The 20507-nt window shown below is 63.9% G+C and overlaps 4 protein-coding genes and 1 long non-coding RNA gene across 19 annotated transcripts; 4 read left to right on the top strand and 1 right to left on the bottom strand.

The window, feature by feature from the left end:
* The first annotated feature begins 937 nt into the window (after nt 1–937).
* On the top strand, nt 938–4521 carry PTGDS (prostaglandin D2 synthase). Of its 4 annotated transcripts, none has more exons than XM_082469478.1 (7): nt 938–1124; nt 2084–2268; nt 2379–2455; nt 3007–3123; nt 3263–3364; nt 3985–4010; nt 4375–4521. In XM_082469478.1, exons 1-6 carry the CDS (start codon nt 1011–1013, stop codon nt 4008–4010), a joined length of 621 nt encoding a protein of 206 aa, XP_082325604.1. In that variant the 5' UTR covers nt 938–1010; the 3' UTR covers nt 4375–4521. The 4 variants fall into 4 exon arrangements, with proteins under 4 accessions (XP_082325604.1, XP_082325605.1, XP_082325603.1 ...); XM_082469479.1 differs by having other exon boundaries at nt 942–1124; nt 2084–2223; XM_082469477.1 differs by lacking the exon at nt 938–1124 and adding an exon at nt 1486–1782 and having other exon boundaries at nt 2084–2223.
* A 91-nt stretch (nt 4522–4612) lies between these two features.
* On the top strand, nt 4613–10443 carry LCNL1 (lipocalin like 1). The gene is made up of 4 exons (XM_082469481.1): nt 4613–5798; nt 6480–6619; nt 7243–7553; nt 7816–10443. Exons 1-4 carry the CDS (start codon nt 5700–5702, stop codon nt 7974–7976), a joined length of 711 nt encoding a protein of 236 aa, XP_082325607.1. The 5' UTR covers nt 4613–5699; the 3' UTR covers nt 7977–10443.
* Nucleotides 10444–10882: 439 nt separating this feature from the next.
* CLIC3 (chloride intracellular channel 3) lies at nt 10883–19003 on the bottom strand. 2 transcript variants are annotated; one of them, XR_014265712.1, is made up of 8 exons: nt 18767–19003; nt 17875–17984; nt 17654–17779; nt 17427–17533; nt 17171–17346; nt 16858–17087; nt 11292–13985; nt 10883–11113 (listed from the first exon to the last, which is right to left on the bottom strand). XR_014265712.1 is itself a non-coding variant. In XM_082469480.1 (6 exons), the coding sequence occupies exons 1-6, from the start codon at nt 18800–18802 to the stop codon at nt 16929–16931; spliced, it is 714 nt and encodes a 237-aa protein (XP_082325606.1). In that variant the 5' UTR covers nt 18803–19003; the 3' UTR covers nt 16852–16928. The 2 variants fall into 2 exon arrangements, 1 of the variants encoding a protein (XP_082325606.1); XM_082469480.1 differs by lacking the exons at nt 10883–11113; nt 11292–13985 and having other exon boundaries at nt 16852–17087.
* PAXX (PAXX non-homologous end joining factor) lies at nt 13981–16714 on the top strand. Of its 11 annotated transcripts, none has more exons than XM_082469475.1 (7): nt 14587–14874; nt 14955–15015; nt 15257–15306; nt 15390–15580; nt 15657–15728; nt 15885–15969; nt 16073–16269. In XM_082469475.1, the coding sequence occupies exons 1-7, from the start codon at nt 14750–14752 to the stop codon at nt 16089–16091; spliced, it is 603 nt and encodes a 200-aa protein (XP_082325601.1). In that variant the 5' UTR covers nt 14587–14749; the 3' UTR covers nt 16092–16269. The 11 variants fall into 11 exon arrangements, with proteins under 11 accessions (XP_082325597.1, XP_082325594.1, XP_082325596.1 ...); XM_082469473.1 differs by having other exon boundaries at nt 14590–14874; nt 16069–16269; XM_082469465.1 differs by lacking the exon at nt 15885–15969 and having other exon boundaries at nt 14584–14874; nt 16073–16714.
* LOC309664283 lies at nt 18691–20112 on the top strand. Its single transcript, XR_014265713.1, has 2 exons — nt 18691–18803; nt 19453–20112. It is a non-coding gene; the product is annotated as an uncharacterized lncRNA (long non-coding RNA).
* Nucleotides 20113–20507: the final 395 nt, after the last annotated feature.

Genomic DNA, 20507 nt, shown 5'->3' with positions numbered 1-20507 from the left:
CGCACCCACCCCGCTCACCGTTGCTCAGAGCTGTTGACCCCACTCAGTCCTGTGCTGAGGCCCCGGCTGGCCTGGGGTGGCCTTGGACAGGACCAGGGGGACAGGTGACACTTGCCAGATTTGAACAGGGCCCGGGACCCCATCAACCCAGAGAGGCCTCTGAAGGGAGGCGGCCCTTCTCTGTAAGGTGGGCAGGTACCCTCTCATCCACTGCCACTGGGGGAGGTACCAGCCTCAGCACCCCAGGAAACAGGACAGGCTGAGCTCCACAGGGTGGGCGGGACTGGTGCAGGCGGGGATGCGTGGTGCGGGGGATGGGCCCACGCCCAAGGCCAGAGGGGCCCCGGGCTGAAAGGGGTGCCCAGGGGGCCCCCAGCCAGAGCCCCGACAGCTGGCCGTGGGGGGAAGCTGTGCCCAGCACACCTGGCCCTCGGGCTCCGCTTCGGGGGCAGATTTGGCTTCGTTACCTTGGCCCAAGTTTCCCGTCATCCCCGGGCCTGCTGGGCCTTTCAGGATCAAACTCATACGGTGCCAACGGGGCCTCGCTTCCCCTCCCAGGGTCACCAGGCTTGGAGACGGAGCAGTGGTAGGGCTTGGGCGGGGGGCGGGGGGGTTCCCAGTCCCCGGTGGGAAGTGACCAGGGGCCCCAGAGGCAGGGCGGCACCGAGGCTCTTGCCCCCTGCCCCCATCCAGGCTGCTGCGGCGGGTCTTTCTGGGACTGGAGAAAGGACCAGCCACGCAGGGGCCTCAGGCTGCCGCCCCCGCTCACCCCGCCGTGGCAGCGCCCAGGCCTGTCCTAGTCAGTGCCTCTTACATAAGCAGCCCTGCGGGGGGCTCAGCTGCCGCTGGGCTCAGCTGCCCTGTCCTGCCCCCAGCATCACGAGCCTCCAGTGGGCTGTCCTTGTGCCCTGGGTGGAGGCCAAGCCAGGCCCATAAATAGGGGTCTCCCCGGTGGCCTCCGCGCCTCCTGCCCGCCTCTCTGCCTGCGCTGCCTGCTCGGCTCTGGGAGAATGGCCGCTCTGAACACGCTGTGGACAGGGCTGGCCCTGCTGGGGATGCTGGCGGTCCTGCAGATCCCAACCCAGGCCCAGGCCGCCCTGCAGCCCAACTTCCAAGAGGACAAGGTGAGGGGCTCCGTGCCTGGTCCCAAGGCGGGACAGGGCCGTGTAGGGAGCAGGGTGTTCCCTGGGGCCCAACTTTCTCCCTGGGAAGGGGGAGCTGAAGGGAAGGAGGGCTGGACCGGAGGAGGAGGCTGACCACGAGAGGCCTTCCCGGGCAGTTCGCCAGCCAAGATCCGGGTGCATTACCCCCGACTGGCAGGCAAGAAGCTGGGTCCGCGAGCGCCCACACGGCACATGCCAACACGCGGGTCACCTGCGTGCCCGGCATCCCTGACCCAACATGGTTAGCCCAACGAGCTCACGACGCCCAGGGAAAGCAGGCACACCTTCCACACCTGGGTCCTAGGACACACCTCCGCGCGCGAGCGCCAAGACGGGGATGCTGCACGGGGCGGCGCCAGGGGACGGCCGCAGCGACCGAGTGCGCGCGCGTTCGCGATCCTCCCCCCCCCCTCCCCGCGCGCGCACGCGCGCACACACACACACGCACACGCACACACACAGCCACACACACACACACACACACACACACACACCCGCCGGCGGCGCGCTCCCCCTCGGGGGCTGCGGGAACAGTCGGAGTGGGTCTCCCAGCCCCGCGCCCTGCTCCGACCCCTCCAGGGAGGGCCCCGGCGCCCTCTGGCGCCAGCTCCACGGCCAGGCAAGGCCGGACCCAGCGGAGGGGGCGGGGCCGGGCTGGAGAGGAGGGGGAGGGGAAGGGAGGGGGAGGGGAGGGGGAGAGGGGAGGGGGAGGGGAGGGGGAGAGGGGAGGGGGAGGGGAGAGGGGAGGGGGAGGGGAGGGGGAGGGGAGGGGGGAGGGGAGGGGGAGGGGAGGGGGGAGGGGGAGGAGCGGGGGGAGGGGAGGGGGAGGAGCGGGGGGAGGGGAGGGGGAGAAGCGGGGCACCCACCCTGGCGCGTCCGGGAGGGTCCCGGCCGACCAGGGTGGGGGCCGTTTGCCACAGTTCCTGGGGCTCTGGTTCACCTCGGGCCTCGCCTCCAACTCGAGCTGGTTCCTGGAGAAGAAGAAGGCGCTGTCCATGTGCAAGTCGGTGGTGGCCCCCGCGGCGGACGGCGGCCTCAACCTCACCTCTACCTTCCTCAGGTGGGCGGCGGACGGCGGCCTCAACCTCACCTCTACCTTCCTCAGGTGGGCGGCGGGGCGCGCTTTTGGGGCCGAGAGCTCCCCGCCCATGGTCGCGGTCTAGGGACAGCCCCCACCCCCGCCTGACCCCTGACCCGAGGGTGACCTGCCCACAGGAAAGACCAGTGTGAGACCCGGACTCTGCTGCTGCGTCCTGCAGGCCCCCCAGGCTGCTACAGCTATACCAGTCCCCGTGAGTGCGGCCCCTCGCCAGACCCCAGGGTCAACTCGGGAGTGACACCTGCTGGTCGGGGACTCTGGGTGACACCCTGCCCAGCAGTACATGGGGGGGGTGATGGCTGCTCCGCCAGGTCGGCCTGGATCTGCCCCGGGATGGAATCGCCCCAGCTGTCTGCTGCCCCGTCCTGCTGCCCCCAAGGCTTCCCCCACACCTTCCGCAGCTCTCCGCCCCAGGACCTCGGCCCTCCTCACTCCCTGCCCGGGAATGACCTCCCCACTGGGAATCTCTCCTCCTCCCGAGAGGAGTTTGGCTGCAGAGTTTGTGGCTGTCCCATGAACTCCTGATTTTCTGAGCCTGTGTGTTTGCTGGGCCCCCAGGACTTCTGGTTTGGGGACGCCGGACTGTGCGAGGGCTGTGCTGGCAGGAAGCAGGGGGCTGGGGAGGGGCAGGGAAGGCAGCTAGACAGAGGGTGGAGCGTCCAGGGCCCCCTCCCGCGCCAGCCCACGGAGGGCACCCCTCCCCAAGGGTCCCCGACCAACCGGGGCTGTCTCCTGGGCTCCCAGACTGGAGCAGCAATCACGAGGTGTCGGTGGTGGAGACAGACTACGAGGCCTACGCCCTGCTCTACACCGAGAGCTTCCGCGGCCCGGGCCAGGACTTCTGCATGGCCACGCTCTACAGTACGTGCCCCACGCCAACTCCCACCGCCCGGCCTGAGGCCCGACCCACGGGGCAGCTCGGGGACTCCCTGAGCCTCGGGGGTGGGGGCCGAGCAGGGGTCTCCCGGACGGAGGCCAGCGGCTTCTCCTTCTGCCCCAGGCCGCACCCAGGCCCCCAAAGCTGAGATCAAGGAGAAATTTGCCACCTTCGCCAAGGCCCAGGGCTTCACAGAGGATGGCATTGTCTTCCTGCCACAGACTGGTGAGGGGCCGCTAATCTGACGGGAGGGGATTAAGGTCAGATTAGAGGCAGACACACAGTCTCCTGATTCGGGGGTGGCTGAGGCCTGGGGTTCATCCGGCCGACCGCCCACTGACCGGTACACGGCCCCCAGAGTGTGGGCGGTCTGTCCTCAACACCGTGACCTTGGCCTGCAGCCCCTGGGCCGGGCACAAGAAGGTACTCCTCCAGGAAACACCCCCTCCCCGGGTTCACCACGCACCCACTGTGTGCCAGGCCCCGGGTCGGCCCCCAGGATACATAGGTCCCCAGCCTGGTGGGGGGCAAGCCCTAGAAACAAAACCCGCGGGGTGGGTGTGCCCATGGGGACACAGGGACAAGCGCACTGGGGCTCAGCACGGGCTCCCCGAAGCCTCAGCGCCCACGGCCTCCCTGGGGCAGGCAGCCTGCTCTGGGCCCAGGGAGGGACGGGACCCCCTCTTTGTTTGGAGGAGCAGGGCCGGGGTGGGGGTGTGTGATGCAGTCAGCAGTTTGAGGGTCAGCCAAGATGCTCTCCAGGGCCGCGGGGGTTGGGGACAGGTGGGGCGGGGGAAGTGGCCCGGCCTGGGGCGCTGACCGCCGTCCCGGGCTTTTCTTGGCAGACAAGTGCATGGAGGAGAACACGTAGGTGAGTGGGGTGCTGGGGGCTGCCTTCACGCAGCAGTGCCCACCCATGCGTTCCTTCACTCACTCGTTCACTCGGTGCACGCTCACCACAGCCCCACCCACCATGCGGGGCTGGTCCAGGCCCACGGGGCTGCTCCGAGGAGGGGGCTCCACCGGGTTCCGCGAGGTCGCTGGGGTAGGAGGAGCTGGCGGCTGGGACAGGAACCGGCAGGGGAGGGGAGGGGAGGGCAGGGCGGGGAGGCCCCCATCAGGGGCTGGGGCCCTGGGGCGGCCATTCCCCTGTGGCCTGCAGCCAGAAGGGGCCTGGGGACCCGGGGCCGGGAGTGCGGTGTCGCCACACCGACAGGTCCTGCTCTCTTGGCCAGGTGACCTCAGCCCTCAGGACCTGGCCATGCTGCCCTGCTCAGCCTTTTCCTTCAACACCCCAAGACCCCAGCCCCGGCTCCTGCGCCACCGGCCCTGCCCCCTCGGGCTTTATCCCAGCTCTGAGAATAAACTCCGGAAGCAAGTCAGCAGCCTGGCCTCTGTCTGTCTGTCCTGCAGTCGTTGCCCCCCTGGGCCTGGCTTTGGCAGGCCCCCGGGACCCCACCGCCGCCCTCGTGGGTCTCCCTTACCCCTCTGTAAAATCTTGGAGGCTGGCTCTGCACGACACCCCCAAGGGGTGAGCAAGGGCCTGCTAGCCTTGCTCCTGGTGGAGTGGAAGACGCGGCCGGGTCAGAAGCCAGGACAGCTTAGGGGGAGCGCCGACGCGTCCCTCACCCGCCTCACTCGGGGCCCTGATCTCACCACAGCCCCTCGAGGCACAGCGGCAGCTGAGCCGCTTCTGGTCAGGTGCCCACAGCCTGCCCCCTGACCCCCGGCCAGGAGAGGCCCGAGGCCCAGCGCAGTTTTTGAAGGCGTGGGATTAGTGCACTCAGGCTGGGCAGAGATACGGGTTTGCGGGGACAAAGAGGAAGGTGGCCGGAGTGTCCGTGCCCCCCTGGACTGGGACAGACTGACTGAGTGGGCTGGAGACAGGCCACCCTCCCATCTCCCATGGCTACCTGAGAGCCCCCAGTCCCCTGGCCTCTGGCCTGGGCCTCAAGGGCACGGCCCTGCCCACTCGCCAGGCCTCTGGCACCAAAGCTGACCCAAAGCCCCAGAGCGTGGTCTCCCCTCCCCGCAGTCCCTCACCTTTGCTAGTTCCCGGATTCCCGGCCGGCGTGGCCATTCTCAGGCCCCTGTCCTGGGCCCTCCTGGCTCACAATGTGCAGTGCCCACTGCAGCCTGCCCACCAGGCCCCACCCAGGCAGACCTCAGCCAGGCCCTGCCCAGGCACCAAGGGTTGTGAGGCTCAGAGGTGAGGGTGAACTTCTGGGACGCTTCCTGGAGGAGGGGGCCTGAGGCTGTGCCTGGGCCAAGGGCTGGGGGCCACGTCCCAGAGGGCCTGCCGGGCCTTCGCCTCCCCTTGCTTCGGGGCATACGGCCCCTCCCCAGGAGGAAACACCTGGGCTGGCCGGGGTTGACTGGAGGCCACCGGGCCAAGGTGCTCCAGGGTGCACTCCGATCGTGAGCCCATCACAGTGGGCTCTGTCCCAGCATGCCAGCGCCCCAGGGTGTCTTGGGGGCCTGAAGGCGCAGTGGGAGAGGCCACCCCAACTCTCCTACCCTGCTCCTGAGCCTGTGCGGTCGGCAAGAGACCCCCTCCACCATGCTGCAGATGCTGCGGATTGGCTGGACCCCCGCCCTGCTCGCGGCCTCCCCAGGCCAGGCCCAGGTCCCCGCCCAGGCCAACCTTGACACCAGCCAGGTGTGTCCAGACTTCCCTAGGCCAGACCTGCTCCTCACAGACAGCCTCCTTCTGGCTGCGTTCTACCCAGAGAGGCCGGAGGGCTGGGGCGGCCCAGCCCAGCCCTGCCCATACCCTCTCTGGCCCAAGCTTAGCTCACGTCCGGGGACAGGGGACAGAGGTCGCGTCCCTCTGCGCGTCCAGCTTGGGGGTGGGTGTGCTGTGGGGGACAGCAGGCCCCTCAGCCCCGCCTCTGGGCTGTGCTCACTGCCACCCCCCAGGCCTCAGACCTGCCACCCCCCAGGCCTCAGACCTGCCACCCCCAGGCCTCAGACCTGCCACCCCCAGGCCTCAGACCTGCCACACCCCAGGCCTCAGACCTGCCACCCCCAGGCCTCAGACCTGCCACACCCCAGGCCTCAGACCTGCCACCCCCAGGCCTCAGACCTGCCACCCCCCAGGCCTCAGACCTGCCACCCCCAGGCCTCAGACCTGCCACCCCCCAGGCCTCAGACCTGCCACCCCCAGGCCTCAGACCTGCCACCCCCCAGGCCTCAGACCTGCCACCCCCCAGGCCTCAGACCTGCCACCCCCCAAGCCTCAGACCGGATGAGTGGCAGCTGCCCCCGCCCCCCGATTCCAGGTCAGGGAGGCTGTGGCACAGGGGCCGGCCCCCCAGCTCTCCCTGTCCCCTCCCTGCAGTTCCAGGGCATCTGGTACGTGGTTGGGGCGGTGTCAGATGACCAGGGCTTCCTGGACTCCAAGGACAGCGTGAAGATGCCCGTGGTCTTGGTGCCCCCCTTGGCCAACGGCGACCTGGGCCTCAAGTTTGGGTACCCCACGTAAGTGATCCCAGGAGCTCCACCTCGGACTGGCCGTAGGCCCGGCCAGCGTGAGGTCAGATGTGAGCCAGCGGGAGCCAGAGGTGTCCCTGACCCGTCAGGGAGCCAGAGCCAGGCCTGACCCTGCGCCAGGCTGCCGGGGCCATTAAAGCAGCAGCTGCAACTCGCCTGCTCCCCAGAGGGGCCCGCCTGAGGCCTGGGCGTGGAGGAGCAGCGTCCTTGTGCGTGTGTGCGTGTGTGTGTGTGTGTGGTGTGTGTGCGTGTGTCTGCGTGTATGCGCGTGTGTGTGTGCACGTGTGTGTGTGTGTGTGTGTGTGTGTGTCTGGAGGGGAGACCGGAAGGCCCCACAGACCCCGCGACCCCTGGCTGTGTCCCCCTGACCCCCAGGGTGTCTCCTGACCTGTAAGTGAATTATGAAGCACCTGTGTGATTAAGCATCGATGTGACGGCGGGGACAGGTGCGCCCTGGGGCAGGCTGGACACCACCGCCCACGCGCGGCCGTCAGCAGCACCTAAGTGGCAGCCGTTTGTGTCGTGGTCGGGCAGCGTCCTCAGGGGGCCCAGCGGGGCCGCAGCGGCCTGGCAGGGGCTGCTGCACAGGCTGCTGGGGTCCTCCTTCCCAGGCCCGATGGTCGGTGCCAGAAGATGGACGCGACCTTCAGCAAGGATGCCGTGGATGGGCATTCAGCGGCGCGGGTGCGGCGGGCAGTGCCGGGAGGGAGACAGAGGGTGGGCAGCGGCAGTGCCGGCTCGGCCAGGGCCGTGAGGAGGGGACGGGGCGTCCTGAGCCGGCGCCCAGCTCAGCAGGCTCTCGCTTCCCCAGCCACGGCCCAGACCAACATCCGGGTGGCTTTCACCGACTACAAGCACTTCGCCGTGTTGTACTCCGAGACGCAGAAGGGGGACGTTAGGAACGTCCGGCTGCAGCTCTACAGTGGGTGGTGGGTGGTGGGTGACCCAGCTTGAGGGGCAGCACTCCTGACGCGCCCCTCAGCCCATCACGGCCTTCTCTGGGGGCCACATGCAAGGTTTGGTCTGTAGTGCCCACGTGCCCTTCCCAGCAAGCTCTGACTCAGTGGCAGGTGGAACCACCATCTCCCAGTGTCTCCTTGGGGTCCCTCCCCGCCCCCTGCTCCCCACTTCCCCCTCCACCTCCCAGCCCTGCCCCTCTGCTCACCGGCCCTCCCTGCTCTCAGCCCGGGCCCCAGAGCTATTTCCTGAAGATGCCCAGAAGATGCAGCAGCTGGCACCCCAAGCGGGCTTGAAGCCCAGCGAGGGCGCCCTGCTGCCCAAGTCAGGTGAGCGCTGTTCCCCCGCCGGCTCAGGGCTGCAGGAGCTGAAAGACCCTAGACCCTGATGGGGGGCTAGGGGGGAGCCAGGACCCAAGGCTCGCTCCACTGGCCCCGGACCCAGAACAGGAGGACCAGGGGAGGGTGGGCGGTGCCCTGGCCAGGTGCCCCTCAGGAGGGGGGTCACAGGCCGGGAGGCTTGGCTACTCCGGGGAGGGTGTGGAGCCTCCGGCCCGGGGAGGGGGCACTGGGTGTTTCCTCGGGCCCTGCTCTCTTCCACAGACCAGTGTGCCGGCGCCCTCGCCTAGGTGAGTGCGTGGGGCTGGCCCGGACCCAGCGCCCTGCTGACCCAGGGAGGCCCCTCCCGGCCAGAGGGCTGCACTCTGGGGGTCCTCCGTCCTGGGGCAGCGGCGGGGAGGGACAGAGTGGGGCCCCAGGGTGGGCCCAGGGAGGGCAGGAGGAGGTGAGAGGACCCCGCCCCTCCCCACAGCTGCTGCCCGGTTGGTTTGCAGTGAGGGACCCAGCCCAGGGGTTGGAGAAGAGGGCCGTGATGCCGGGGCTCCGGGTACCCAGCCCTCCTCAAAGAGCGGCGGCCTCCCTCCACCCCCAGGCCCCAGCACCATAAACAGTCTCGAAAAGCCAGCGCTGTGCTTTTCTTGGGTGGGGGCAGGAATAGGGGGATGGGGCAGAGGAGCCGTGTGGACCGGGACAGGGGCGCTCTGGGTCCCCCTGAGGCCTGGGACCCGCCCGGATAGGGACAGTGCGGGGCTCAGGCTCCAACCCCACAAGGCAGCCCCTCCACGGCTGGCTCCAGGGACCCAGAGGGACTGGAGCGGGACCCCTCGCCAGGGCAACCCTGCCCTGCCACCCAGGCAGGCGTTAGGCCTGGGAGGGGCCGAGGCTTGGCTCCACGGGTGGTAGGATCCTCCAGCGGTCGGACAGGGCATCACAGTGGCTTCCCTGGGTCCCCTGCTGACCCCGGGCACCAGGCCAGGGGTGCTGCCCTCGCTCCGCGGCACAGACCTGCGTGCAGTTGCCAGACAGAGCCATGCCCGACCCACACCCAGCGCGTGCCTGGGTTCCTCGGGCCCTGGGGTCCTCCCAAACCGCAGCCCAAGGGGGGTCTGTGCCACTTCTCACCCCAGGTGGCCTTCCGGCACCCCTTCTCCCTTGACCCCCGCCCGCAAGGCAGAGCTCTGTCCTGCCGTTGTGTTTATGAGGGAAATAGCGTGGTCCTTCAAGGACTGGTCCTGAAGAATTTGAGGGTAAAATGGCATAATATCTGTCACGTAACTAGTTCAGAAAAAAATCATACCAGATGTAAATATGGCAAAATGTTGATCATGGTTCCATCTGGGTGACGGTTTGTTATACTATCATTTCTGCTCTTCAGTTGGTTAGATAGTTTTCCTTAGAAACACAGCCCTGTCCTACCAGACGGTGAGGTCACTGGGAAAAAGAGCCCCACATCCCAGGGACCTCAGACAGCCCCTCCACACCTGCGCCCAACACCTGGAGGCCCTGCCGCTGCCTCTGCTGCCTGGCCGACCTGCCAGCCTCTGGCCCTCTGCAGACACTCCCCCTCCCCCCAGCCTGACACCAGTCCCACTATGTGGGAGCAGGTGGGAAGGCCCCGAGATCAGCACCTCCCACCCAAGATGCCACCTGCCAACCAGCAGAGGCGTCTGCAGAGAGAGACTGGTGATGAACCAGTCATCTAGTCAACTTGCTTTTTTTTTTTCTGCCCTTGGCCGCTGTGTGGCTTGTGGGATCTCTCTTCCCCAACCAGGGATCAAACCCGGGGCCCCCGGCAGTGCAAGTGCCGAGTCCTAACCACTGGACCGCCAGGGAATTCCCAGTTGATCTATTGATCAACTGATCTATCGGTTGCCATTCAGCTTCCACGCGGAACAAGAGAAGATGTGGTGGAAATTGCCCAAGAGCAAGGATTTAAGGCGGGGCGGGATGGGGGGAAGACTCTCCGGCAGGCTCTCGGCCCCTTCCTTCCCCACTAACTCGTCCCTCCCATGTCCCCTGGGAAGGATCTGGAGTGAGGAGATGCAGTTTGCCCTTCATGGCCCATTGGGGGGCAGCCCCCCAGGGCCCCTCTGTACCCAGGAAGGGTCATGCCCCTGGCACCTGCGGATCAGCCCAGTCCTGCATGCCCTGCTCCGGCCACACGGGGGCAGACTTTAGCCAGTTCTCCACCCGGAAGCCCAGGGCTGCGTGTGTAAGATCTGTCAGCTGGCACCCTCCTCTGCTCACAACTGCTCCAGTGGGTCCCATCTCACTGAGAGTAAAGGCCAAAGTCCTTAGGTGGCCAACAAAGGCCCCCCGATCGGCCTTCTTCTGACCCCACCACTATGACTGCAAAGAGCCGGGTCACTGGAAAAAAGATTGTCCCAAGCCTGGGTGCTTCGGGTGCCTTCAGCCCTCGCACCAGCCTTTCCAACGCCCTCCTGACCCCCAGAGATGGGGCTCCGTGGAACCACGGGAGCTCTTCCCAAACCTCCCTCTTTTTTTTTTTTTTTTTTTCTTAAACTGTGTCTTTTCTTTCTTTCCAACCCTCCCTCTTAATCAGCTGAGGTTGGTTACTGATTATTTACATTGACGAGAGGAAGAGACAAGTTTTGTTTGGGCTAAACTGAGGACTGCAGAGCAGGAGACCCAGATTCAAGAAGCACTTGAATTGTGTTCCCCAGGCTACAAAATGGGGGAGGCTTATACAAGCAAAAACTGCAAAGTTACATAAATTGTCAAGAATTAGGATTGGAACTGGCAATAAGGAAGGTGCTTGTAAAGCAAGAATTGGTTGGGCTCCAAAATGCATAGTTACCAGGAGAGATCTTGAGATTATAAGGTTGCTGGTGGCAGCGACTAGCAGATACTATTTTGAGAACAGTTGGTCATGACCTTGAGTCTGATACAGTTTAGAAAATTCAAGTTCCCAGTGATGCAGGAACTGTCTGAAACCACATCCGTAATGGCCACCCGGCTCCAATTTGGATGCCTGAACCACAGTTTAATAACTTGTCAGAACAACAAACATCAAACATGACAAGGGTACATTTCTGCAAGTTTTCAAAACAGATTAGCAGGTACACCGAAAGTCAGCATGACCTTGGCGTCTGGGAAGGGAATCTCATCTTCGAAGGAATGCTGGCATTGGTGTTGCTGGGGAAGGGGCAGCAGGCAGCATTTATCCCTGTATTCAAAGTGGACATTCTAAACAATCAGGTAATGCATTTTTCTCCTCCTCCTCCTTATTTTTTAATGGTTAAAGCAGATATACAGTTTATGTTTGACAGGCCATAAGACAGACTGTTCTAATTAGCATAAAGTTCAAGCCAAAGTATGTATAATCCAGAATAACTTCCCCATACCTTAATATGTGAAAATTTCTTTCATCAACTGTGTCTTCCCAACGTGCTTGTTTAATTATTTCTGCGTTGAGGGCGCTCTTGCTGCTTTCGCTGTCTTAAGACACAAACTTTAGATGGGAAATTCCGGAGAGATCTCTCTCCTACCCCTCCTTGTTACGTGAATGTGACCTCAGTAGGTTTCCAATATGTGCACTCTCCCTTCCACGTGCGACAGGACACCCAGGAAAGGTCCTCCCTGGCATCAAGGGACAAAAGTTGCTGAATCTGTAAAAAACCTGACCGTTGATCAGCAATGCTTTTAGAGAAAGCATGTAAAGCTTAATAAACAGAAACCTTATTTAAAATAGAGTCAGGAGGCCACAGGGGGGAGCTCTCACCCCCTACTGTGCAGCCTCAATTGCAGACCAACAGGAAGGTTACTACTTACTACCCAGCAGGAGGAAGGAAGATTTTTCTTCCCGCCCAGCAACAGCCCAGCCAATGAGAGACCAGCACAGCTCAGCCAATGAAAAGCCACCACACTTCCAACTCCCAGTTTCCTCCAATGGACTCTTCGTTTAGAACACCACCCCCATTCCCTCTTCTCCTCTATAAAAGAGTTTCCTGTCTTTTGGTCTTCAGATTTGCCTGTGGTTTCCCTTAGATCGCATGTACTGAATTGTGATTCTTTGCTGTTCCCAAATAAACCCACTTTGCTGGCAAAATAACTGGCTGTTTTATCGTTTTAGGTCAACACGTATAAGATAACCCTCACAAGTCCAGGGATTAAGGACCTGATATCTCTAGAGGTCATTAGTCAGCCTACCACATTCTACCTAGAAACAACTTCCTAGAGCCTGAGCACTGTGCCTGGAGGGACTAACGTTTAAGGCTGTCCCAGGGGCTGGTGACTCCACACTCACATCTCTGGGCCTGATCCTCTAGACTAGAGTCTTGTGTACACAGCAGCTTTCATTCATCTCCATCAGATATACAGCCATATCAAGAACTCATAAGACAAAGGAGAGGCCCCCATGTCCTCTCCAATCCTGCCTTAGCCCAATTATCTTGGAAAGGGCATTTCTTTTTTTTTTTTTGGCTGCGTCAGGTCTTAGTTGCAGCACGCAGATCTTTCTTTGCAGCGCATGGGCTTCTCTCTAGCTGTGGCGTGCGGGTTTTCTCTCTCTAGTTGAGGCGCATGAGCTCAGTAGTTGTGGCGCATGGGCTTAGTTGCCCCTCAGCATGTGAGATCTTAGTTCCCCAACCAGGGATCGAACCCGCGTCCCCTGCATTGGAAGGCGGATTCTTTACCACTGGACCACTGGGGAAGTCCCGGGAAGGGCATTTCTACTCTTCCTAAATGCAGGGGTCATCCATGATCCCTCCCCTCCTCCCCCACACCTCTCTCCAACTCCACTCTGAGCCCTTGGCCCAGTCTTCATCAGCTCTGTCCTGAGGAACTCAGCAGCCCTCTACTATTCTCCCTGCCCCCCTCATCTCCACTCCCACAGCCCTTCATCCCCTCACCTCATGGCATTCAACATGGGCTTTATACACATAAATCAGAAGTGCCACTCCCCACCCCACCCCCACTTAAACCCTCCAAAGGCTCCCCACTCTGCATTCATTTATTTACATATTTATTGAACATCTCTATGTGACAGCCACTGTTTAGACACTGAGGATACAGTGGCAAATAAAACAGACAGAATGCCCTGCCCTTGTGGACCTCATGGGGAAAATTGGCAATAAACAGGATAAATAACTATATTAGTCACCTACTGCTGAAGACCAGATTACCCCCAAACTCAGTGGCTTAAAACAACAGCATGTATTGTCTCCCAGTTTCTGAGGGTCAAGAATCTGGTCCTGGGTGCTCTGGACCCTCTGGCACAAAATCTCTCGTGAGGCTGCAGTCGAGCCACTGGCTGGAGCTGTGTTCTCATCAGAAGGCTCAGCTGGGAAGGGGTCTGTGTCTCAGCTCTCTCACTGGTTGTTGGCCAGGCCTTGGTCCTTTGCCACAGGACTCCTCATGTCATGGTGAGCAATTCCAGAGAAAGAAAGAAGTGACAGCCCGTCCTCTCTGCCACATTCTATTGGCTAGAAGCTAGTTACTCAATCCAGCCCGCACTCAGGGGAGGGCTACACAAAGGTGCAAACGCAGGAGGCACATGGTTGGGGGCCATCTTAGAGGCTGCTGTCACAACACGTAAATCAGAATGTACTTTATATAGTGACAAGCTGGAAAACAAGTAGATAAAAGAGGAGAGAGGACATGAGATGTTGGGCAGGGTGCTGAAATTGGATATAAAACAATAGGGAAGGCCTCACCAAGAAGGTGACTTTTGAGTAAAGACCTGAAGGGAGTGAGTGACTCTGGGGAAAGGGGGTGCCGGGCAGAGACAACAGCGAATGCAGAGGTCCTGAGGCAGGAGCCTCGTGGGAAGGGAGCTGAGGGTTGTCAAATAGGAGAAAGTAGGCAATGAGGCAGGCCTGGCTGCAGCCATACTTGAAATACATTAGCACAGCCTACAAACCCACCTGCCGCCCTCCTACGCCTCGGTGTGGGCACCCTGGCCTTCTTGCAAAGCCCTGAGCAGAACTGCTCTGTGTTCACTATGGGGCTTCTGCAGAGGCTGCCCCCTCTGCCTGGTACCCTCTTTCCTGGCATGCTCCATCCCTCTCTTCTTCCAGGTCACAGGCATTTGGCACGACCTGAGGATTGCAATTTTCGTTTATTTGTCCATCCCATGAGCTCTCACAAGCTTCAGGAGATCAGAGACCTTGTCTCTTGATCAAGGTGTGCCCAAGGCCCGGGACAACACGAGGCAAAGAAGAGGTGCTGGGTAAACATTGTGGGATGCATGAACGAGTGGCGGAAGCCTGTTGCACCGGTTACCGTACTTTATTCACTTCTGTATTTTGACTTGTTTCAGTTGACAAGAGGAAGTTGGGTGCGAGGGGGAGGCAGCAGGGATCAGCGAGGGGGTCAAAGCAGTCTGAGGCCAGAGCAGTGGCCGGCGCGGCCTGCGCCCAGTCAGGGTTTGCGCGAAGCGGGGGAACCCCGGACTCAGCGGGGACAGCGCAGGGGGTAAGGCTCAAAGAGACCCCCAAGTGTGCGCAGGGTCCCGAGTCCCGGACCGCGCCGCACAGCCCTCGTGCCGGGAAACAGCGCTCAGGACAAGCCAGCCCAGCCCGGGAGCCCCGCCCTGCGCACGAAGCTCCGCCCCCACCGGTGCAGGCACCGTCCCGTGACTAAGCCCCGCCCAGCTAGCCCCGCCCCGCGCAGGCCCCTAGTCACCGCTCGGCTCTGCCCCCCCCCACCCCCAGCCCGCCCACTGGCACGGGCCCCGACCCCGCTCCGGAAGCCTTCCGCCCGCGCAGGCGCCCTAGGTCCCGAGGCGGCCCTAGGTTTCGAGGGGGCCCTCGGTCCCGAGGCGGCCCTGGATCCGCCGGGTCCCTCCGCCTGCCGAGGTGCCATGGTGCCGCCGCCGCTGTCGCCGCCGCTCTGCACGCTGCCGCCCGGCCCCGGACCCCCGCGCTTCGTGTGTTACTGCGAGGGGGAGGGCAGTGGGACGGGGGAACGCGGCGGCTTCAACCTCTAGTGAGTAGCGGGGTCCGCAGGGCTGCGAGGGGCGCGGGCAGCTCTGCGGGCGGTCACGCCTGACAGCCCCTCCCCCGCAGTGTGACGGACGCCGCGGAGCTTTGGAGCACCTGCTTCACGCCGGACAGCCTGGCGGCCCTCGTGGGTAACAGGGCTCCTGGGCGGCCGGCAGCCTCCAGCACCCCACGCCTGCAGCGCGGACCACGTGTGGGATCGAAGGGGGCGGCCTGGGATTCCCCGGAAGGGTCAGGACACCCTTCCCACGGCTCTGTAGCTGTAGTCCTAAGATTGGTCCCGGGCGGCTCTGGGTCGGGCAGGTTTGGGGTGTCCCCAGTAATCCTAGGGTGTCAGGCACCTGGTGACCAGTCCCTGTGCCCTGTAGAAAGCCCGTTTTGGCCTGAGTGCGGCTGAAGACATCACCCACCGCTTCAGGTGAGCCCCTGAGCAGGGAGGCAGGAGGGATGGGGAGCGGCGAGTGGGTCTGGTCACAGCGCTCAGCCCGCCTCCTTTCCCAGGGCAGCCTGCCAGCAGCAAGCTGTGACTCTCACCCTGCAGGAGGACAGAGCTTCCCTGACCCTTTCAGGGGGGCCCTCGGCGCTGGAATTTGACCTCTCCAAGGTGCCGGGCCCAGAGGCAGCCTCCAGGTTGCAGGCACTGACACTGGGCCTGGCAGAGCGCGTGTGCAGCTTGGAGCAGCGGCTGGCAGGTAGGGTGGGGGGTAGGCATCTCACACCCTCACTGGGGTCCCTCCGCTGGGGCCTCCATTCCTGCTTTCTCCCCAGCTGCTGCAGAGGAGACAGCCACCAGCCCCAGGAAGAGCTCCCGGCAGGCGGGCCCTCTGCTCTTCTTACCGGGTAAGGCCTGTCACCTGTGACTTGGGTAGGGTGACTCAGTTTCCCCAGAACAAGCCTCAAGCTCCAGAGAGAGGATCTGTCTGTGTGGAGAAGGGGTTGTGGCCCTGGGATCCTGCTAGATTCAGGAGCCCCCCTCCCTCATCCTGTTTTCCCCAGACCCGGATGCTCAGAGAGGTGGCCCTGGACCTGGGGTCAAGAGGCGGTGTCCGGGAGAGTCTCTCATCAACCCTGGCTTCAAGAGGTGCCCACCCACTCCCCCGCCCTCTTGTGCCCAGGGTCCATTCCTGGACCCTGCCCGCCCTTCCACACCCCCATGGTGTCATTCCCTCTTCTCTCCCAGTAAGAAACCAGCTGGTGGTGTAGACTTCGACGACCCCTGAAGGTGCAGCAAAAGTGTGACCATCGGGAGGCTGCTTGCAAGGGGAGGGGCAGCCCCTGGGACCCTCCCGCTGGCACCTGCCCATCCCGCTGCCAGGCAGGAACAAGCCTGCTCCTCCAGCCCCTTCCCCATCAAATAAACATCTTCATCTGGCGGAGGTCACAGAGGTCCCGGCCAGGCTCTGGTTCCTGGGGGCTGGCTCCAGGAGAGGGCTCGGGGATTGCCAGGCCTGCGGTCTGGGCGTGGGGCCGCATCAGGCTCTGCGCTCCATGGTGGAGCTGCCGACTCTCCCGACCCGCCCAGCTGTCCCTGCCTGGCCAGCCCAGGAGCCAAGAAGGCTGTGTGAGGTGGGGCTGGGGCTCTGAGAGGCTAGAACTCTGCTCCTGTCCCTCCGGGCACACGCCTCCCTGATGCAAACCCCACGTGATGACCAGGGAGATGGGGGTGGCCTGCCTGCCCCCTGGGGCAGAGCTGAGGAATGTGGGCCCGCCCTCCGGCCTGGAGACCGGAGTTGCCCAGACGGGTCTCTGCTCCCCACCCTCCCCAGCCATCCTGCCGCCCCGCCCTGGCCTGACTGGTTTGGGAGCCCAATCCAGTCCCGCCATCCCTGAGGAGTGGGGGAATGGACCGCGCCCCGCCCACTGGGCTCTCTGCCGGTCCTTCCTGGCTGTCATCTGGAGCTGAGCGTCTCACGGTGGGAGTTTGGGGGTGGCAGAAATTGCGGGGCCTCTGGTCCTCGTATGTCCGTACCCGCTCACTGAGGCAGAGATGCCTTTCTGGGGCTGCAGAAGGGCGGGCGGGTGGCGGGGGAGGCGGGCGCGCTAGCGGGGGCGCACGGCGGGCCGGTAGGCCGCCAGGATCTCGGCGCTGTGTGGACACGTGTAGTTGAACTCCTTCTCCTGTAGGGCGTTGTCCAGGTAGCGGCGGACGCCGCGCAGCTCAGCGGGGATGGGCGCCTCGCGGAAGTGCGTGCACACCGTCTGCGGGCGAGGGGTGCGGTCGGGGTCTCCTCGAGGGTCCGCCCCGCCCCGCCCCGCCCCGCCCCGCCCGGCCCGGCGCTCACGTTCACGATGTGCAGCTTGGGCAGCAGCCCGCAGTCGGCCAGCGTGAGCTGGTCGCCGTCCACAAAGCGGCGGCGTGACTCGCGCAGCTGCGGCTCCCGCGCCAGCTCGTGCTCCAGGGGCGCGCGCAGGTAGCTGTCCAGCTTGGCGAGGGCGCGCAGCAGATGCTGGTACAGGGCTGGGGGCGGGGAGCGCGGTGAGGAGCCGGCCGGGGCCGCCACTCCCCCAAGCCTCGCCGCGTCTCCGGACCCTCCTCACCATCGTCCAGCGCGGGCACCGGGTTCTTGATGAAGGCGGAGAATTTGTGAAAGACGTCATTGCCCGCCGCGGTGGACTCCCTGTATCTGGGCGCTAGGCTGGGGAATCTGAGGGTGGAGGGATTTTGGGTCAGACCTTTGCTGCCCCCTGCGAGACCCCGGGCTCTGTCCTGGGGGTGTCCTGCCTGAGGGTCCCATCTTGCCCCTCCCACTGCACCCGGCCCTCACTCCGGGGGGCCTAGCGTCTCTTCCAGAAACTCCTCAATCTGCAGCGTGTCCGTTTTGGCGTCGCCGTCATAGAGCAGGATGGGCAGCTGCGAACCCGGGGCAAAGTCCTTCAGCACATCTGGGGACCTGTGGGCACAAGGCAGGGGGCAAGCGGCTGGCCCGAAGAGGGCCAAAGCCAGCGAGGGGTTCCCGGGACAGGGGTTCCCGGGGCAGGGGCTCACCTGCGGGTGTCCACGGTGGTGAGTGTGAAGGACACGCCCTTGAGAAGGAGGACCATGAAGAGCCTCTGGCAAGAAGGGCAGTGGCCCACGCTCTCACCGTCCTCGCTCGCCTGGGTGGGAGGCGTAGAGGGGTGTCGGGGCAGGGGGCACACCCAGGACCCCCGCGGCCTCCCACTGCCAAGAGGTTGGAGCAAGGCCAGGGCTCCAGCTCAGTTGGGCATGGCCTGGACAAGCGGCCGCGAGGGCCCTTCACTCGGTCCCTGGGAGGCGGGGAGGGCTGCAGCGCTGCTGAGAGCCTGGAGGCTGGGCCTGGGCACCGGGGTGAGGGGTGCAGAGGAGCCTGGCTCTGGGGCTTGGCCCCTCGGTCCTTATCTTCAGAGCCTGGGCCGAGGCCAGGCCCCTGGGCACCAGGCCCTGCAGGCTGGTCGCAAGGGTGGGGTGGGACAAGTGAGCTGCTTTCGGAGTGATTCACCTTGCTGAACCGGGTACCTCGCTGCCCTGGGCCTCAAGGGTGGGAGGAGGCCAGGCCCTGGCAGCCCCTCACCGGGGTCGGCAGATCTAGGCACGGAGGGCTGCCTGGCACAGCTGCTCTTCTGCTGCACTGACCCCAGCCTCCACTGGGCCTCGGCCACTGCTCCCTGCCAGCTACATTCACTCCGCCCCCCAGGGGCTTCTCCTTCAGGAGGGCTGGGCTGTGCCGTGCCGGGGAGTCAAGGCTGGGAGTCAGGGTGAGGCCACCCCAAGCCCTTTGGGAATAGTTCACCGGCGCTACCCCCCTCGCTGTCCCCACCTACGCGGCCTCCAGAGGACAGCCGGAGGGGTGCGGACCCTGCCGCGGAGACCCACCCTTCCGCCCTCCCCAGACCTCCCCGCAGCCCGGCCAGCCCAGCACCTTGACAAACAGCTGGAGCTTGGCGGTCTCAGCCATGGCGGGGAGCTTCGGGCGGCGGCAGGGCCTGGGCGGGGACTTGCGGAGCTCCCTTTAAGGTTCCCTGAGCGCCCCGCCCTCCCCCGCCCGGGGGCCCGCCCAGTGGAGTCACCTAGAAGGCGCACAGGCAGCCAGGGTTCAGTGCCGGCGTGAGGGCGTGACCGTGGGGAGCTGAGTGCTCCGAGCCGGAGCGGGGGCGCCATGGCTGGGGGCGGGGGCGGGGGGGTGGAGGAGGCCAGTGCACTGGCAGGCGGGGAAAGAGGGGTGCCGACCTGGGAGGGGGCAGCTCTGGGTCAGGACCACCCCCACCGTGAGCCCAACAGCCCTCCGTGCAGTGGACACCCCCGCCGCCTGTGAGGGTTCCCAGCCCAGAAAGCCGAGGAGCGGGAGGAGAAATGAACAGCCTGGCCACAGCCTGTTTGCGCATCTGCGGACCAGGGCACTACAAGAGTGATAAGCCGCTTGGGAGGGACGCCCCCTTCCCACCTACTGATCTCCGTTAGATAGAGACCCCCCCCCCAGGGCAGGGCCCACATTCCAAACGTGCCGAAGGGGGCCGGGCCGGGCTCAGGTGTCTTTACCCGGCCGACCCCACATCCCTGCCCTCCTTGTGGGCTCAGGGCGGGTTTCTCCCTGATCTTAACCTTTAGAAGAAAGAACCCTTGGGTTAGAAGCCACAATCTTCTGAGCCACGGGGACCTCGCCCCCCCCCCCCACCTCCCCACGCTGGACTGGAGGGAGGCCAGAGGAGGCTGGGGGAGTTGGCAGCCTCACAGGTGTGCGCCTGCCGGCCCGCCCCGATAGGGACCACTCACCGGACTTCCCCCACTGGGGCCCAGCGCCTGCGGGGAGGGGGCTTAGGGAGGAGCCATCGTAGTGCAGCGCCACCTGGTGGCAGCCAGTGGGATCTGCACGGCGCCTTCCACTCCAAGCCCAGGGCCTCGTTCCCCTGTCCAGGCCCCCAGCCCGACTGACCCTCTCCGGAAGCAACAGTGGTCAGGGATCCTGGCAGAGGCCCCCTGAGCCTGGGGCTGGGCTCGACATACTGTGGAGTTGGGGCCTGGGCCTCCGGACCACCTGCCACCACCATGGGGCTGCTCCTCAACAACTGGGGGGGTCACCCCGCTCGCTTCCTGCTTCCCTGCCACACAAACTGCCACCCTGGAGAAGGGCCAAGGCCCCTCCACACCGGTGGCTGTTCACCAGATGTCCTGTGTGTAAAGGCACCCTTACACGTCCGTTAGAAAAATGGTGACATGGACAAATGGACAGGTGGTTCAGAAAAAAGGAAATAAAACACCAACAGAATACATGACAGTGTGTTTCATTGTACACGTATTCCAAGAACAAATCAGAACAAGATACATACGGTTTGTGGTTACAACGGGCAGAAATGTGGCCACCATATTCTTGGCAACGGTGTGGGAAAACACACTCTGGGGGCGTCCCTGGTAAACAGCAGCTGCCATCGAGACGTCCCCATAAGTACACGAGGGACAAACTGGTGTGCAGTGCCCCAGGGTGTGGCAGAGTCCTGGTGCATCCACAGGAGAGGACGGAGGAGGCAGGTCTCACTAGCCTGAGATTTACTGGTGTTACGGGCTGAACTGTGTCCCCTCCAAATTCATATGAAGTCCTCCTCCCCAAGCCCCCACCCCTCAGAATGTGACCATATTTGGAGATGGGGTCTTTACAGAAGTAATCA

Source organism: Balaenoptera physalus, assembly GCF_965194825.1.
Source record: "Balaenoptera physalus genome assembly, chromosome: 7".
In the NCBI taxonomy this organism is placed as follows: Eukaryota; Metazoa; Chordata; class Mammalia; order Artiodactyla; family Balaenopteridae; genus Balaenoptera; species Balaenoptera physalus.
This window is presented reverse-complemented; position numbering and strand designations above follow the sequence as displayed.

What these genes read in the sequence shown, in the direction of transcription:
- PTGDS (XM_082469476.1), top strand. Translation starts at nt 1,501, where the DNA reads ATGCTGCACGGGGCGGCGCCAGGGGACGGCCGCAGCGACCGAGTGCGC. An exon ending in CTCACCTCTACCTTCCTCAG is followed by an intron (nt 2,269 to 2,378) that starts GTGGGCGGCGGG and finishes ACCTGCCCACAG; the next exon opens with GAAAGACCAGTGTGAGACCC. An exon ending in CTACAGCTATACCAGTCCCC is followed by an intron (nt 2,456 to 3,006) that starts GTGAGTGCGGCC and finishes CTGGGCTCCCAG; the next exon opens with ACTGGAGCAGCAATCACGAG.
- PAXX (XM_082469468.1), top strand. Translation starts at nt 14,750, where the DNA reads ATGGTGCCGCCGCCGCTGTCGCCGCCGCTCTGCACGCTGCCGCCCGGC. An exon ending in CGCGGCGGCTTCAACCTCTA is followed by an intron (nt 14,875 to 14,954) that starts GTGAGTAGCGGG and finishes CCTCCCCCGCAG; the next exon opens with TGTGACGGACGCCGCGGAGC. An exon ending in CGGACAGCCTGGCGGCCCTC is followed by an intron (nt 15,016 to 15,656) that starts GTGGGTAACAGG and finishes CTTTCTCCCCAG; the next exon opens with CTGCTGCAGAGGAGACAGCC.
- CLIC3 (XM_082469480.1), bottom strand. Translation starts at nt 18,802, where the DNA reads ATGGCTGAGACCGCCAAGCTCCAGCTGTTTGTCAAG. An exon ending in ACCACCGTGGACACCCGCAG is followed by an intron (nt 17,780 to 17,874) that starts GTGAGCCCCTGC and finishes TTGTGCCCACAG; the next exon opens with GTCCCCAGATGTGCTGAAGG. An exon ending in GAGACGCTAGGCCCCCCGGA is followed by an intron (nt 17,534 to 17,653) that starts GTGAGGGCCGGG and finishes CTCCACCCTCAG; the next exon opens with ATTCCCCAGCCTAGCGCCCA.
- LCNL1 (XM_082469481.1), top strand. Translation starts at nt 5,700, where the DNA reads ATGCTGCAGATGCTGCGGATTGGCTGGACCCCCGCCCTGCTCGCGGCC. An exon ending in CCAACCTTGACACCAGCCAG is followed by an intron (nt 5,799 to 6,479) that starts GTGTGTCCAGAC and finishes CCCTCCCTGCAG; the next exon opens with TTCCAGGGCATCTGGTACGT. An exon ending in CTCAAGTTTGGGTACCCCAC is followed by an intron (nt 6,620 to 7,242) that starts GTAAGTGATCCC and finishes CCTCCTTCCCAG; the next exon opens with GCCCGATGGTCGGTGCCAGA.